The following is a 16,220-nucleotide window of genomic DNA, read 5'->3' as shown; positions in this document are numbered from 1 at the left end:
AATTCCATGCCAGGACAATAGGGCATGTATGTTGCGACGGCTTACAATAATACTCACGTAAATTATCCATAAAAAAATTTAAGATTTTTTATTGATTATCTTCGCTCTTTGTATAATATTTTTTTGATTTGACTAATTGATGTTATTGTTTACTCCATGCAATATATCTTGGTACAATACGACTAATGAAGTGAGCGATTAGAAAGAGTTCACAATGACTGATGAATGAACAGAGATTATAAAATAACATAATTCCATCATACAGGGACCAAATAAGACAAAATTTGTAAGCTCAAGTTTTTAAAATAAGTCTCATGAAGTCAAACTTACAAAAAAGATAGATCAAAATATGGAGTGATTGCTAAAGTCAGGCATCAATAAAAACCGGATACGCTCCATATAAATTATGCTACTTCGTAGCAATTACTAACGTTTAAAACCAATAAATAACCTTTTATTTTGTTGTTAGTGTGACAAATCATTGTTGCTCCCTCCAATTCAGCAACCTCAAACACCATGTAGTCCATTGCGCCAATATGGTCTCAGAAACGACCTAATGTTTGCAAGAGCCAAGAACGTCGTGTCGTGCTTGGACTGTAGCCTCAGCCCGTAGTGCTGGCCCGACCCTACACGATTGTTTTTTATTTTACAAAAAAAAGTATATATCTATATACAATTTATATTCAATATTAAAAATATCTTAGCATGATGTTCTACTGGTTAGACAGCTTCACCCAGTGTCTCCCGTCCTTCTTCCATCAGGACATGGGTTCGAACCCCACCTCCTGCACCATTTTTTAACATTTTACGTTGATTTAATTAAATGGATCGACGGGCTAATGGGTTGGCTCGACACAGTTAGCAGGCCGGCATGACGTGTCTGGGCCATAGTTCTGGCCCACGTGCGTCTAGCCCGTGTCGGACGCCGTTTGGCCATCTATATATATAGACGTGCAGCGGATTAATTTGAAATAGTTGTGAGGGGTTATTTATAAAAGATGACGCATGAAGACCGTTGAAACTAGTGCTTTAAGTATAGTATAGATTTTGAGTTGTGTTTTCGACTGTATCTACACGTTTAAATATAAAAAATTCAAAATGTGTATATTGACGAAGACACTATGTCTTAATTCTATGCTCGAGAAGAACAAATGAACATAATGACAAAAGTTCATGCAACGTAAAGATCAAGCTAAAGTACAGCACAGTACCTGGAGGTTGGAAAAGAACGGAGGGATCCCCAAATCAGGAGAAATCAGCTGATAACCAGGTGCAAGACCACCACCCGAAGCAGCTTGCAACGGACCAGTAGGAATCAGCTCAGTGCCTTCAACAGAGCCAAACGCCAGATCAGCGGGGACGCTGCCCTCTAAAGCAACTCCCTGGTCCAGAGTTTGGGCTACCACCATGCAGCCAGAGTGTGGAGGTGAACCCGCGTGAACGTCCATGGAAGTGCAGGAAGGAGACCCTGCTCGGGCACCCTCGGGGGCTGGGTCATAGTTGGCACTGCCCACTTGAGCCGGATCATCCCCGGCAACACCCTCGGGGGCTGGGCAGTGGCTTACACTCTTCACCCGAGCTAAGTCATCCCCGGCGACATCCTCGGGGGCTGGGCATGTGTCAGCACCATTCCTGGGGTCCAGGCTCTCTGCAGTAACCACCTCTAAGGTTGACGGGCCTTCAGCCACTTCCATGGGATCAGGACAATCCAAGTCAGCATCCCGACCCTCGAGATCGCGCTCTAAGGTCGACGAGGCACGGGATGACCTCAACCCAGCATCGGGCACGACAGCGCAAGTCTCTGTTGCATCATCATCCACTGGCTCTGATAACAAGTCCTCTGGGACCATATCCTCAAGAGTTTGATCAAAGTTGGCCAGGGACAGTTCTTGCAGACCAATGAGGGCAGACAAAGCAGGAGAAGGAACTCCACTACTTCCACCGCTGGCGATGAACTGCCGACTGTTTTTCCGAGTTAAAGGAGCTTCATTTTCTTCCTCCTCATCCTCCACAGTAACAACGCAAGCAGCACCCCCATTGGGATCAGCAACAAATGGAGCACCCCCATTGGGATCAGCAACAGATGGAGCACCCACATTGGGATCAGCAGCAGTTTGGGTACACCCATTGGGGTCAGCGTCAGTAAGGCCAGTTGCAGGCACTTCTTCAGCAGCAGGAACTAAGGTACCGGCGTCCTCATCAAAACTGGATACTCGCCGGAGGCGTCTTCTCTTCTTCTTTTGCTCATCAGCAGAAGGCTCAGGCTGACTGGTTCGGCTAGGGCGCCTCGGGCGAGTACTGACTGGTTTCTGGACATCCAAAGTTGTACCAACCTCTGGAAGGGGCACCACTGCCAACGTACCAGTAGGAGCAGCGTCGGAGGAATCCTCAGCTAGCAGATCAAGCATGTCATTTATGTCCGCATCACTAGGGTTCAGGGGCACTTCAAAATAAACCTGCCGTTCATCATCAGGAATCTCCCCAAGCGAAGCAACCAAAGTACTGACTTCTTCAGCAGAGGGTCGCACTCTAAGGCCCAAATTGCCATCAGTCACAGGCGGATTTGACACAAAAAGGGTGAAGGCTTTGGGAGGAGGCAGGTTCCAGGCTGAGTATGCCACTGGAGCACCAACATTTGACACCTTACCCCTGAGGATCATTTCAAGTCGGCTTACCAAGTCTACAGAAGGAATTCTCCTATTGGTAACCCGAGTTGAGTCGGCTAGCCCTCGATACAGATATGCCGGATAGGCCCTGCCTTTCAGTGGCTGAATGTTCTTGAAAACAAAGTCAGTGACCACAGCTTCAGCAGTTAGACCTCTCTCTTTCAGCAGTCCAACTTCAGCTAGCAACACACCTGCCTCAGCCACTTCCTGATCTGTGGGGGACTCGGTCCAGCTCGGAGTGCGAATGTCTGGCTGTCTTCCCGACCGGGAGGGGAGAGAATTTCCATAATTATCAACTATGAACCACTCTAGACGCCACCCCTTAATGCTATCCTTGAGGGGAATCTCAAGATACTCAGTTTTCCGTCCATGGCGCATCTCCAAACTGGCACCTCCGACCAACTGATGTTGTCCCCCGGCCATCCCAGGGCGACAATGATACAGGTACTTCCATAAACCGAAATGCGGCAGCACGCCGAGAAAGGCTTCACATAAGTGGACGAAAATGGAGATTTGCAGAATGGAATTAGGGTTCAAATGGGTCAAGTTAATGTGGTAGAAATCAAGGAGGCCGCGGAAAAAGGGAGAGATGGGAAGGCCGAGGCCGCGGAGAAGAAAAGGAGCGTAAACTACAGACTCGTGGGTATCCTCTGTCGGGACAGTAGTCCCGTGGCAAATCCGTCAAGAACAGAGTTCCCGCGGAGGAAGAACCCCGATAGATACAAGATGGAGAAGTTCAGCTTCAAAAATGACGGACATATGGTTACCTGCGAAAGGCAACTGGCTGTTGGGGTCGATTGGAGGGATCACCGCAGCAGACGAGCTCGCAGTTTTCCTCTTGGGCGCCATCTCGATTTTCACCAGCGAACAGAGCAGGAGGCGAATGGCAGAGAGGATCCGGAAGCAGGAATGCAAGAACTAGGGCACGGAAAGCAAAGGCGGCTAAAAGCGCAGCTCTTATGGGATATTCTCGAGCCAGATACCGTTTCAAAAGTGCCCAGTCATCACCCGACGGTTATTTCCGAAACCCCAGCATGCCACGTGGTCATCCGGCGGTTATTTCTAAAAAGCCGATGTGCCACCTCATCACTCGGTTATCATCCTTAAAATAACTCATGCAGCCGGCTATCACTCGGCGTTGACTCTAAAACGCTGATTTCATATTCAGTCGCTCGGCATTACCTCTAAAATGTCGACGTCACCATCCAGTCACTCGGCGTTGACTCTAAAATACTGATTTCATATTCAGTTGCTCGGCATTGCCTCTAAAAGCCGATGCCGACCTCAAGTCACTCGGCGTTGCCTCTAAAACGCTGATCTTGTGTTCGATCGCTCGGCATTGCCTCTAAAAGCCGATGCCGACCTCCAGTCACTCGGCGTTGCCTCTAAAACGCTGATCTCGTGTTCGATCGTTCGGCATTACCACTAAAATGCCGACGTCGACCTTCAACCACTCGGCGTTGCCTCTAAAATGCTGATCTCGTGTTCGATTGCTCTGTATTACTTCTAAAATGCTGACGTCGACCTTCAATCGCTCGGCGTTGCTTCTAAAACGCCGATACCGACTACAAGATTACTCGGCAGCTACTTCTGGAAGCGTCAGTGTGAAGCACAAGTTATTCATCTACTGTCTCAAAAGAATCAGTTCTATAATCAAGGAAAGCGAGTCAACGAGAAGGAGCCAACGTCATTTTTTCATTAAAGGAAGACAATAAGCTTACAAATCAACTCTTGGCGAGTTGATGCTTCCCTACTATTACTACATTACATTACTACTACTACTATACTACACTATACTACTCTATATTACTACTACATTATTCTAACTACACTATACTAATATCTAAAGACCAGTGGCGCTTAGCCACTGGCCTTGCTGCTGCTGCCACCGCCGCCGCCCCTGGTGCTGCCCTTGCTGCTGCCGCCTCTGGTGCTGCCCTTGCTCCCGTCGCCGCCGCCGCTGCCCCCGCCGCTGCCGCTGCCGTCACCGTCACCATCGCCGTCGCCACCGTCGTCGTCGTCGCCGTCGTCGTCGTCGTCATCCTCGTCCTCGCCGCCGTCCGAGTCCTCCTCGTCCGAGGAGAACTCCGACTCATCCGAGCCCTCGAGCCCGGAGCGCTCGACGACCCGGATGTACGTCCAGACTTCCGCGGCAATCCCCTGGGAGTCGTCTGAATCATCAGACGACGTCGGGGGAGAGACGGGAGCCGGAGACCCCTCGGACTCCGAGGAGAACTCCTCCTCCGAGTATTCCGAGTCGCCGAAGTCCTCCGACGGAGGAGTCGGCTCGCGCTTGCGTTTGTTACTCTTGCCCATGGCGGAAGCAGACAGAAGGGAAGAGAAAGATACAGTAAAGAACAGCGAAGAGATGTGAAAAAACCAGAGGAGCAACGACATTATTTATAGAAGGGAAAGGCAACCGCTCACCTCCAACCGTGGTCACTGAACAGTCGCAAAGCATTCAATAAGCACTTCCACCCGCCTGAAGACACGTCAGACGACTGACGCCGTTTCATGCAACACTACACCCATTGGGACTCCAGTCAACAGCGCAAAGGATATGATTACACTCGCCGTCCCATCACATTACTACTCAGAAGCAGCCGACTAAAACACTCAGCGTACCAAGCGGTCCCTTGCCCACACCCATTGGGGGGGACGCCCAGGAATTATCAGTATATTTTTCAAAACGGTCACATCCGTGCAGAGCACGCAGTGAATACCTCAAGACAAAAATGAGATATCAGTAAGGATCAGAGGAAAGCCAAATATAGCCAGCAAAGTACAAGATATGGCCGACAGAAGCGACGTGAAGACTAGACAGAGAACGTCCATCAAACATCCAATCAGTCGCAGAAGCAAATAAATTGCACTACCTAGCAAGATATGGATGGATTGCAAACTCGGCTGCTAAAGACAAAATATGTGCTGACCTCTGCAGCAAAATATTGATGACATAATGCTGACCTCCAAAGCATAATGCAAATAGCTTCATGCCAATTTTTACAAACGAAAGGAAGACCTTCGAATGGATTATCCTTAAAAAATCCATTTGAAGGTCGGGGGATACACCCATTGGGTGCACCTCCGGTGCACCCCATGGATTATCATTCCAAGCCGAGATAGTGCCGACTTCTAAGGCGAGGGACAAGATTAAAAGACCAACCCTCAACCAAGATGCAGGAGCACAAATGGAGATAATTTCCGGGAAAGACCTTCGAGTAGATTGTTTTCTAAAATCTACTCAAAGGTCGGGGGCTACACCCATTGGGTGCACCTCCGGTGCACCCAATGAAGTTCAGAATCCTACAAATTGAAATGCCAACCTCTAAGGCACAAGCATGAAACCAAGCCTCGGTCAAATGAGTGATCGGAGCAAGAGAAGACAGCAGGAAGACGTTCTTCTTCAAAACACCCGCAAGTTGGACTTGGGATCTTTGTGCTGATTACTTCTAAATTAACCCAAAGATCGGGGGCTTGTGGGGATAGATATCCCCCGAGTCCACTAAAGGAGTAAAAGACCTCACGAAAGGCCCAAAGGCCCAATAAATCATGAGGTCATTCCTTCGTGGGCCTAGGGAGAAACAACCAACAAAGCAGAGAAGACGTAAGACCGGATTGGTGCAAACCCGGACGGCCCACAACGTCGAACGAGTAAATCGCAACAGAGACCCGACTTTCCCGCGCCGAAGCCCCCATGCAACGGAGCCATGCGAGGATAAGTCGGCGAGGGTTACGTAGGGATAAACTCAAAAGGTTCACTATCTTTTAGCTACTTGTTGTTATCATATCCACATGTACTGCCCCATGGTCGAGTATATAAGGCCTAGGGGGCACCCCTTCAGAACGATCGACCCTATCTTACTTAGCCACCCACAGCAACTCTCTGTGTCTTCAATCCATAGAGCCCTCTTGTAACCACGCTCACATACTCACCAGGACGTAGGGTGTTACGCATCTCTAAGCGGCCCGAACCTGTAAATCTTGTCCACTGTCCCTCGTGTGATCGGCACGAACCATTTTGCTACAGTCGTCGACACCGTCCTACTCCTAAAAACACCTTGAGGGGCAACCCCGGGTGTGCGGTCGGACCCAAAACACCGACAGGTGTCGGCCACTTCTTCTTCATAGATCTGACACAGGGCCCTCAATGCCTTGCGGGCGACGACTTGGCAGGTGTCTTTGAATATGTGCCCAGCAGCAGTGACACTCCATTCCACATGGTGCGGACTGGATCCAATGTATACAGTCATGACACACTTCTCTGTGCCATGCTCGACGAATTCACAACCATCATACTCTGGCTGGCTCCTGATTCCGAGGCGAACTGTGCATGCTCTCAGCAACTTGGGGAAACCATCTTCATTCTGGCAAAAGCTGGTTTGGCAACGGACCTCCATCTGACTTCTGAGAGAAGGAAAGGGGAAAACATTTTTCAAATGAAGGGATAAGAGCAAGAATTTTTCTTTAAAAAATAGTTTTGTCTCAAAAACTTTTGGATCAGGCTAAGGGTTACGTCCTGCGGCCAACCTAACAGCTCCGATACCACCTGAAGCGTCCCCAATCCTCTGGGACTCAAATGTGATACAATTACTAGTCCCAGTAGGCTAGTAAACACATTTATACATCAGATGATTCCAGATCCGCTTAAACGAGACAAACCTATAAAGGTGGCGATCAACTTTAAGAGTTGGTCCACAACTCGGGACATATCATCAGAGTGGGGCTGAAGCAGTCCGATATACGCAGCGAAGCAAATCAGCGGTCCAACAGCCACAAGCAAGGTTGGGAACAGTCGTAACTCTTACCCGATCTCCTTTTTCTGAAAAACAACAAATAAGCAAGGGTGAGTACAAACATACTCAGTAGCCCACCTTCACCCGCGGAATGGGGAAAACAGATATAATGCATGGAATATGTGGAGCTCAGGATATTTTGCAGAAACAACAATATTTTATGCAGGGGTTATTTTGTAAAAACATTTTGTATTTTTCAAAGCGCATCCTCTCCCAAAGGAGCAGGAAGTTTTTCAATATAGAACAAAATCCCCTAGACTAAACCATCTAGGTATCTCAGCAGTTTCCCACTGGTTTTCATTTTCAAAAATAGCTACTGGACTTCCCGTCCACCATAGCTCACGGCTCAACCGTCGGACCTTTTAAAAACCACTTTTCTCAAACGCACCTATTTTTTTGAAAACAAAACACTAATTGCCATACCACACCAGACTCGTCCATTCCTGTGGACACAGACTATTCGAATAGGTTTGAACTCTGCGTAGAGGGGTACACTTTACCCACTAGTCCGGCTCTGCGGTCTCATGGCCAATGAGATCCGAATCCGAATCTCTTTCTTTCCCCGCACGTCCTAACCTTAACGGTTATACCGGAAGGAGTCAGGCCACCGCCATGTCCAAACCGGACAAAACATTCCCCCTCCTTATCCTCCCGGTGCTTCCTAGCCTTCATAACCCTGGGGTTAGACCGTACGAGTTCAGACTGAGTGACTGCCCACACAGTCTCGAGTGGTTGTACTTATCATGACACTACTACAGATCATGTTATATAAGACGGTTAATTTTTAGTTATTAAGACACTTATGAAGTGTCCAAATTTGATGGAGTCGCAAAAAATATCCCACATTTAAGATGGTTGTAAACTGTCTTAAAAGATATTATATAAGACAATTTTTAATTTATAACCGTCTAAAAATGTATTTGTTTAAGTCATTTTGTGCGATAAACCGTCTTGAATTTGGTTTTTGTCTAAGACACTTCTTCTAAAGAACCATCGAGAATACGAAAGTTATAAGTCACAAAGTATTTATCAAACTGTCTAGAATACTCTATGATAATAGACGCTTACAACAGAAAAACCATCTTATTTAGGAGACTGGTATTCGACGTTTTAGAATCTGTCTTATTTAGAAGACTGATATTCGATGTTTTAGAAACTGTCTTATTAAGATATATATGAAATAACTTACATGGCAGTACATTCTTCAATTTATAATCATTTTTTGAGATACCACATTATAATAATAGGTATGTGCCCGTGCGATGTCACGGAACACAAATTGACGAGCCTGCAATGGCTCAAGCCGCTGACGACAGGCGGCGTGAGTACATTGGTGATGGCAAAATCTGTGATTAAGCATAGATAGTTGCGTGCTCGTGCAATGCTACGAGAGTAAAAAATTAGTATGAAACATGACCAGAGTTCCAACAACATGGTCTAGAAGGCACCTAGGGGAGCCGTGAGCCCAAACACATTTGTCGTCACCAATGTACTCAGGCACAATGCTGTCGGCCTGTGTTTGACTACAAACTAATGGAGACCCACTTAATGGACCTTAAAGTTTTAGAACTCTTGGTTAGCTCACTAAGGATTGATGGACTCTAGGTTTTCCTCGGATTATTTCATTTTTGCAGTCCCAATGAGAGTGCTTTTGTGGTAAACAATGAAATGGGCAACAATATTGATTTATTGGATTCCTGGAGGCTTTATGAACCTATGCTAATTGTGTCGTAAGATTTGAGATTTGGCCTTAGCTCAAAAGTTGCACATAAGGTAATGTTGTTTATGGATTGCCCTATATTTTTTTGTGGATACAACCGTGAGCCGGCAACAGGCAAAGGCCACTGTTACTTTCGTACATATCTGCTTGCTACGATGGTGTCCAAATGACTAATCTCTATTATAGTACATAGAAGCAAATGTTTTGGAGGGGGAAATATCCCTTAGCAGCAGTAAAGTGGCACAAGCCAATGAACGTTGCAGTAGCATGTATTGCAACAACATTCAATTGGGCGTACCTTGGTCCCTAACAGAATCAAAGACAGTTTTGCATCGGAGCAGAGGGCAAAGCCGGTGATGCCCAGGTCTTCACACAGCACAGGTCTTCACACTCTCGTACTCTGGTTTGAGAAAAGATTGGAGAGAGCATTGCCGGAGCTGAGCGCGAGGCCGACGATTCCCAGGTCCCCGCACTCCGTCGCCCCGTGCTGGTCGCCGCGGTATAGGCCACAGACCACGGTCGTGACAGCCGCCGCAGGGAGACCTCAACATCAGGCGAAACGAAGCGGGCGGCCGAGCGGAGCAGCGTGTTTGGCACTTTGGCGTGTGCAAATTCCCCAGGCGATTTTAGAAAGTGCAAGGGCTGTTTAGCGTGGAGCATGGGTGACGGTCGTCGGTCACGCGGTCCCGGTCACACGAATCACGGAGCGCGTGGATGGAGGGGATGAGGAGGCGGGGGCTCGGCGGGTTGCGGGCACGCCTGCCATTGACCGAGCGGGGCGCGGGGGCGAGGATATCACGCGGATGGAGGGGAAACAGTGTGAGGACGCAAATCATGGAGGCGGAGGCACGGTGTAACAGTGTGGACGCCCCCAATACACTCTTATAGAGTAGTAGAGATTTGAAAGAGAAATACACATACACACATCTAAATCCAAACTAAAATACTATTCAATGTCTCATAAATAAGCATTGTAAAATAACTCATGCATAAGTATACTCTAAATCCAAACTAGAATACTAATTTAAAAACTTGATCATCAACTATTTGTGCTAACTTATGCTAAAGTTGAGCCTAAGTATATATGAATTCAAGTCTTCACACACTCGTGCGACCACCAAAATTTGAGTTCCATTCCATATTCTCCTGTACAACAAATAGGAGAAGACAATAATTAGTAGTTAGACACAGTTGAACACCTCACATTATGACATATCACAAAGGTCATATGGATGTAACATCTTACATAGGAAGCCATTCTAAATTTAGTTATGTGAAACAACCTCAACCCTGCATGATCCACCAATGTCTATCACCTCATTCATGAAGAAGTCGAGCAACCACTCTCGGACATTTGCTATCTAATCAAGCAATAGCTAGACCAATATCATGATCCAAACTTTGCCTCAGTACTCCCTCCAGTGCAGTAAAGGTAGTCGTTTAGGATATGATTGTGCATACCAAGGAGTGATTAATTATCATAGAGTTTTCCCTGTTTGCCCCTATTAAATAGGGATATGGGTGCATTAATGTCACTAAAACAATTAGGCTTGATTGGTTGCTGCAGCAGCTCTAAGGTATTCTAGACTGGAGGTCTCAAGTTCAATTCCTCTTAAATGCATCTTTTTTTGTGCAATTACTAGGGGCAACAACGTCCAAATCCCAGACCCATGCGCGCTATGACTTTTTTTTGTGCACGCTCGGTCACGCGCAGGATGACTTCTTTTACTGCACCGGAGGGAGTATATCCCGAGACAAGTGCTCCAGTAGACCAGGCATATTTTGTTTATAGGTGGATACATTATTTAGTTCCTTGATACTACTTTGTTATTATCATGTGAATCTAAAAGGCTGCTATAATTTTTCAATAAATGTTTGAAAGTTATGTTGCTCGATATCTGACCATACCGAACATCCTCAAACGATGCCCTCATACCGAACATCCTCAAACGATGCTCGATATATTTTCAATAGCTTCTGTTTATATACTACCATACCGAACATCCTCTCATCTCTAATTCTCTACTACCAACCTAACCATCCCTAACGATACATCACACCTGGCCACCCCATGATCCCCAAAGGAAATAAAGTTTAAAAAAACTGATTCTATACGATAAGCAACCCAAGGTATGCTGCAACTATGCAAGATAGTATCCACGTACAATGCAATTCATCAGAGTAATATGGATGATGATTATACCTCCACACATTTCCTAAGAGCAAAATCAAGGCCCCATCCATGGACCAAGTCGTTCTGCAGAAAACAATATGTAAGAATACAGGCTTCAAATGAAGTTAAGAGAACAGTAGGAGATACCACTCCACCTGAATCATATGCCATACACAGCGCCATGCATCCCTTGAGAATACAGTTGCCATTATTTCAACAAACCTGCATATCAGATTACATGTGAAAAACAGAAATTTCGATAAGAAAATAATCTAATAAATGATTGCACTCCTACGCTGCACATGGTGGCAGGTGAGGGTCGCTACACCAGCCAGGTCTCTCCTCAGTTACTCTGTGAAAAAGCAAAATACCATTCCAGAAACCAATATAGCTGTGTGTGGCTACTAAACAATGGTAAAGCAATATTAATTCAGGAGCTCACTTGTGGACTTCCTGATCACCTCTTCGTTTAGTCATTTGCCATGTCAAACCTTTATCAGGCTCCAAACCAGGCTGAGAGATCTCAAGCCCATGCTTCCTAACAAGCTTAATGTACCTGAAGAAGATACTTTGAGAATTGAGATTATCTTTCTTGAGGGAACACCATTAAAAAAACAAATAAGGATGTGCTGCTGCTTACGCCTCTGCATTAAAATGTTCGACACCAAGATCTTCATCCCAGATAAATATGTAGTCGTAGCGGGCAACAATGTCAGGATGCAGAAATTGTTTGGCATACCACCTTGGGTAAATGAGAAATAAGTTTGCAACCTTTGATGGACAAATGCATAAAGACTGAGGGGCCCCTTTGGAACGCAGAAATTTTATAGGAATTGTTTAGGAAATTCACAGGATGACAGGAACCGGTTCATTTCCATAAAAACACAAGAATGGAGGGGGGCGGCATCCTGCATTCTAATGGGGGCCTGATCATTGCAAACACACAAAAGAACAACTCACCATTTGGTTTGCTTTGTGACACTCACATGGACGACCCTTTTTGACCACTCAAATTCATCCCACTCAGTTGTCCGAGACGAGTTCTTGCTAAGTAATCAGTGGGAGGGAATTCAAATATTTTTCTTGCAAGGCATTTCTTATTGCTTCAAAGGGACTTAGCCAACATGTTGGACTTGTATAGTCTGGATTTACTAAAGAATATATATGTAGCATACAGTTCACACACAAAGGAATTACCGGCAGATGAAGAGGACGAGACGGGACGGAGAGGCGGCAGATCCATCAAGATGGAGAGACGGCACATCTAGCAAGACGGAGAGGCAGCAAATCCAGCAAGCCACCACGGCAAAACCCCAACATCCTCTGGGTTCTTCGTGGGAGCTGGGCGATCGCGTCCAGCCTCATCTTGGCATCCCTGGCCTCCACCTCGAGTGCACGGATGGCGGCGTCGAGCATATCCCATGAGCGCTTCCTAGACGTGGTGGTCTCGGGCTCGGCGACGCGGCGCTCCGCCTCCTCGCGTGCAGCGGTCGCGAAGTCGCTAACGGAGTCATCTGCGCAACGCGTGGCGACGAGGAGGACCCGTGCGATGGTCAGGCGCTGAAGAGGAGGGCACGTCAAAAATCGACAGCAGTCCTCATGACCAGTGGCAGAGGCCGCCAGAAAATTTAGGTGTAGCTGTCGTAACGAAGAAAAAAAATATGACACAGTTTAAAAAAATTATGACACAGTTTAAAACAATTTGTAGCAAGATCACAACAAGCTTTATACTCTTCAATTCTTCGTACATGAATAATAAAAGTTCTTATCTAATCTTTTATAGTCTTGCAATCATCAAAAGAAAAATCATCAGAATAGATATCCGCGAGCCGAGCAAGCTTATCCATATCAAACTTAGAGAACAAATTAATCTTTGATTGTTTTGAAAAAAATGATGAGAATAAAAAAACCCAACACACCTTGAGTGTTCAGGTTTATCAAACCAGCTAATCTCTTGGCGCATTAAACTTTGGAATGTCAGTGATCGTACGCGCTCCATAAGCTTCCCACCAGCTAATCCGAATAGGAAATATTCTACTGGAATCAGAACAAATGCACAAGCACCCAACGCAACAAACATGCTTGCCCAGAACCTGAGCCCTTCAGTAGTTCTGCAGGTGGCTCATAGAACACCTTTATTGCGGGGGAAATCAAGTGCAGAGCGGGAAAAGCAGCCGTGCGAGCGCAGGACAAGCTCACAAGCAGAAGCAGCCGGGCCGCCGGATGGGATAAGCACTCAAGCAGGAAGCAGCCGAATGGGTCGGCGGGGCAAGCAGCCGGCCGCCGGGCGCACGGGAACAAGGATTAGATCTCTCACTTCGCCCTGGCGCGCGACAACGAGGATCGCCTCGCCGAGGCCCAACAAGTCCGGGATCCGGCCGTCGTGGCCCCCCTCGAAGCGGGGGCGGTGGAGGCAGCAATGGGGAACCGGCGGCGGAGGATCCGGATGGGGAGGGGAGATGAAAGAAGGGAGACAGAAGGGGATGGCGGCCTCACGGGGGTTCGTTCCAAAGTGAAAGAATGGCCGCGTGAGATGGATTAAATCGCATGGACGGCTGTGGTTTTTGGGGCAACGTGGACAGCTCCAGAGAATCCTCTCGGTTTTAAATGTAAAGAGATGTTTCTATTATCCAACATGTCTCTGTAGCGACCCACCATCAGTCGCACACTTAACTCTATAGCGACCGATCATAAGTGGTTAAATTTCTAAACTTTTAGTGATCGATAGGTCATCCCTACAAACACATAATTAGATTTTTTTTTTCTTTTAAAAAATAAAAAAACTAATCGAAAAAATCGAATAATTACGGGGACTTCTACAGGATATATTAACATGATTCAAACATGTTTAGCGCTTTATAAACACTATGGAACATACTTAGTTCAATCTAAGCATAATTTACTATTTACTACGTTTTTTCATAATATGTCTTATCAGAAATATCATACAAAGATGGTTTTATGTTTACAAGTTTCTAGTATACTCACTAACATCTAAGATAGTTTGTATAGTCTAGATGACTCTAATAATATCTTTATTTGAGATGGTTTCATATACATAAGTGTCCAATATACTAACCAAAATATAAGACAATTCTTGTAAACTTAATGCCTCAAAAGGTATATTTATTTGAGACGGTTTTCAAAATCAATTTGTATTAAATCAATATAAGACATTTCCTACCATATATCTGTCTCAAAAACCTTCTTCATTAAAGACGGATCTCCAACAAACCGTCTTACCTTACTCATCACCGTATGATAAAAGACACTTCTATAAAATGCACTGATATTTGTCTTAAGATGTATGTCTTAAATAAGCATATTTCTAGTAGTGTGAGTACAAGTAGTGAAAGATGACAAACCGGTCCTTATACGAGGGGACAATCCTTCTGCACACGCCTAAACCAGTTGAGCCATCACCTTAGGCCCTCCCCTAAACCAGGGAGTCCCTGATTATCCCACTCACAAGGTGATAAGGGTGAAAACCCTTCATCATACACATTTTGAAAAGCATTTTCTTTTGAAAACTCACACTTTTTCTCAAATCATTTGGAACAAATATATCAAGGATTGATTGCGGCAAGCGGCTTGGGTGGCCATAATAACTTGTCTCAAAATCATATCATGCATAAAATAATAGGCTGAGGGTTGTGGTTGAAAAATCATAGGTAATTTATGCATCAAAGGGATCCAGTGAGCTTGCCGTGCTTATCCGGTGAAGGGGGAAGGAGAGCTCACGGAACTGGCTTCTGGCTCCACCGCCTGGCGTAGACTTGCAGATCTGGTCTCCACGAGACGGCACAAATGCTCCGATAACTATGCAACATGAACAAGCAAACATACAAACCAGCAAGTATACCAACAAATATTTAGTATAGTGGTCAGAATAGCGATATATGGATGGGTAGAGTCTTGAGTAGAATCTATGTCATGTGGTGTTGTGATATTACTGGTGGTGGAGCGGAGGTGCTTACCAGGAGGGTGGACTATAGGCGAAGCGACACTATGCGTGTAGCCGGCAGAGCGGAGTAACTGAGTGGGTGGGTTGTTTGCCTTGGCTGAGGGTGTTGAGTGTGTGTGGAGAGGGAGAGGGTAGCTGGGTGTATTTATAGCTGAGTGTATGTGGTGTAGCACAGTGAAGTTCACTATTGGTGAGAATAATGACGAATGAATCGTCTGACTTAGTATGAACATGAGAGTTATATGCAGAATATGGGACAAGAGTATTTTGGGAGTTTTCTGGATATGAACCATGCTTAAGGGATGACATGGTTGGATAGGGAATAGTTTGATAAGAATTTAGAAACAAGAATTATTGGAATCTGAGTTTGGGAGCCTGGTTCGAAGGAATCTCAAAGTTAAGCGTGCTCAACTTGGAGAAACCTGGGATGGGTGACCAGATGGGAAGTTCCCTACTGGAAGGAAAATCACAGTCACCGGAGTTCGTATGACTAGAATATGGGTCTGGGTGGTCTTAGGTGGACTAGACAGCATGATGGATGAGTAGTTGAAATCTGGGGTGTTCGGATGGCCGATGAATAGTAACAATAAATAGTAATGATGGTGAATAATGTTGATGAATATTAACAGTGAATAGTAACGGTGAACGAACGATGAACGATGAATAGGAACTATGAACGAACGGACGGACGATCGAATGATCGGACAAACGAACGATCAGAATTTCGGCAGCATAACGACACGACAAAGATTACCTAGAAGAACGATGAATAGGGACTATGAACGAACGATGAACGATGAATAGGAGCTATGAACGAACGATGAACGATCGAATGATCGAACGAACGAACGATCGGAATTTCGGCAGCATAACGGTAGGAAAAAGATTATTTAGACGAACG

At 45.8% G+C, this 16,220-nt stretch overlaps 1 protein-coding gene across 1 annotated transcript; it reads right to left on the bottom strand.

The window, feature by feature from the left end:
- Positions 1 to 11,379: 11,379 nt before the first annotated feature.
- On the bottom strand, positions 11,380 to 14,607 carry LOC118472289 (uncharacterized). Its single transcript, XM_035960269.1, has 7 exons — positions 14,599 to 14,607; positions 12,668 to 12,993; positions 11,996 to 12,097; positions 11,798 to 11,911; positions 11,651 to 11,707; positions 11,511 to 11,577; positions 11,380 to 11,439 (listed from the first exon to the last, which is right to left on the bottom strand). The coding sequence occupies exons 1-7, from the start codon at positions 14,605 to 14,607 to the stop codon at positions 11,380 to 11,382; spliced, it is 735 nt and encodes a 244-aa protein (XP_035816162.1).
- Between the last annotated feature and the right edge of the window lie 1,613 nt (positions 14,608 to 16,220).

This window comes from Zea mays, chromosome 6 (assembly GCF_902167145.1).
Source record: "Zea mays cultivar B73 chromosome 6, Zm-B73-REFERENCE-NAM-5.0, whole genome shotgun sequence".
Taxonomy (NCBI): Eukaryota; Viridiplantae; Streptophyta; class Magnoliopsida; order Poales; family Poaceae; genus Zea; species Zea mays.
The sequence above is the reverse complement of the archived record's forward strand: the minus strand, read 5'-3'. Positions and strand labels throughout refer to the sequence as shown.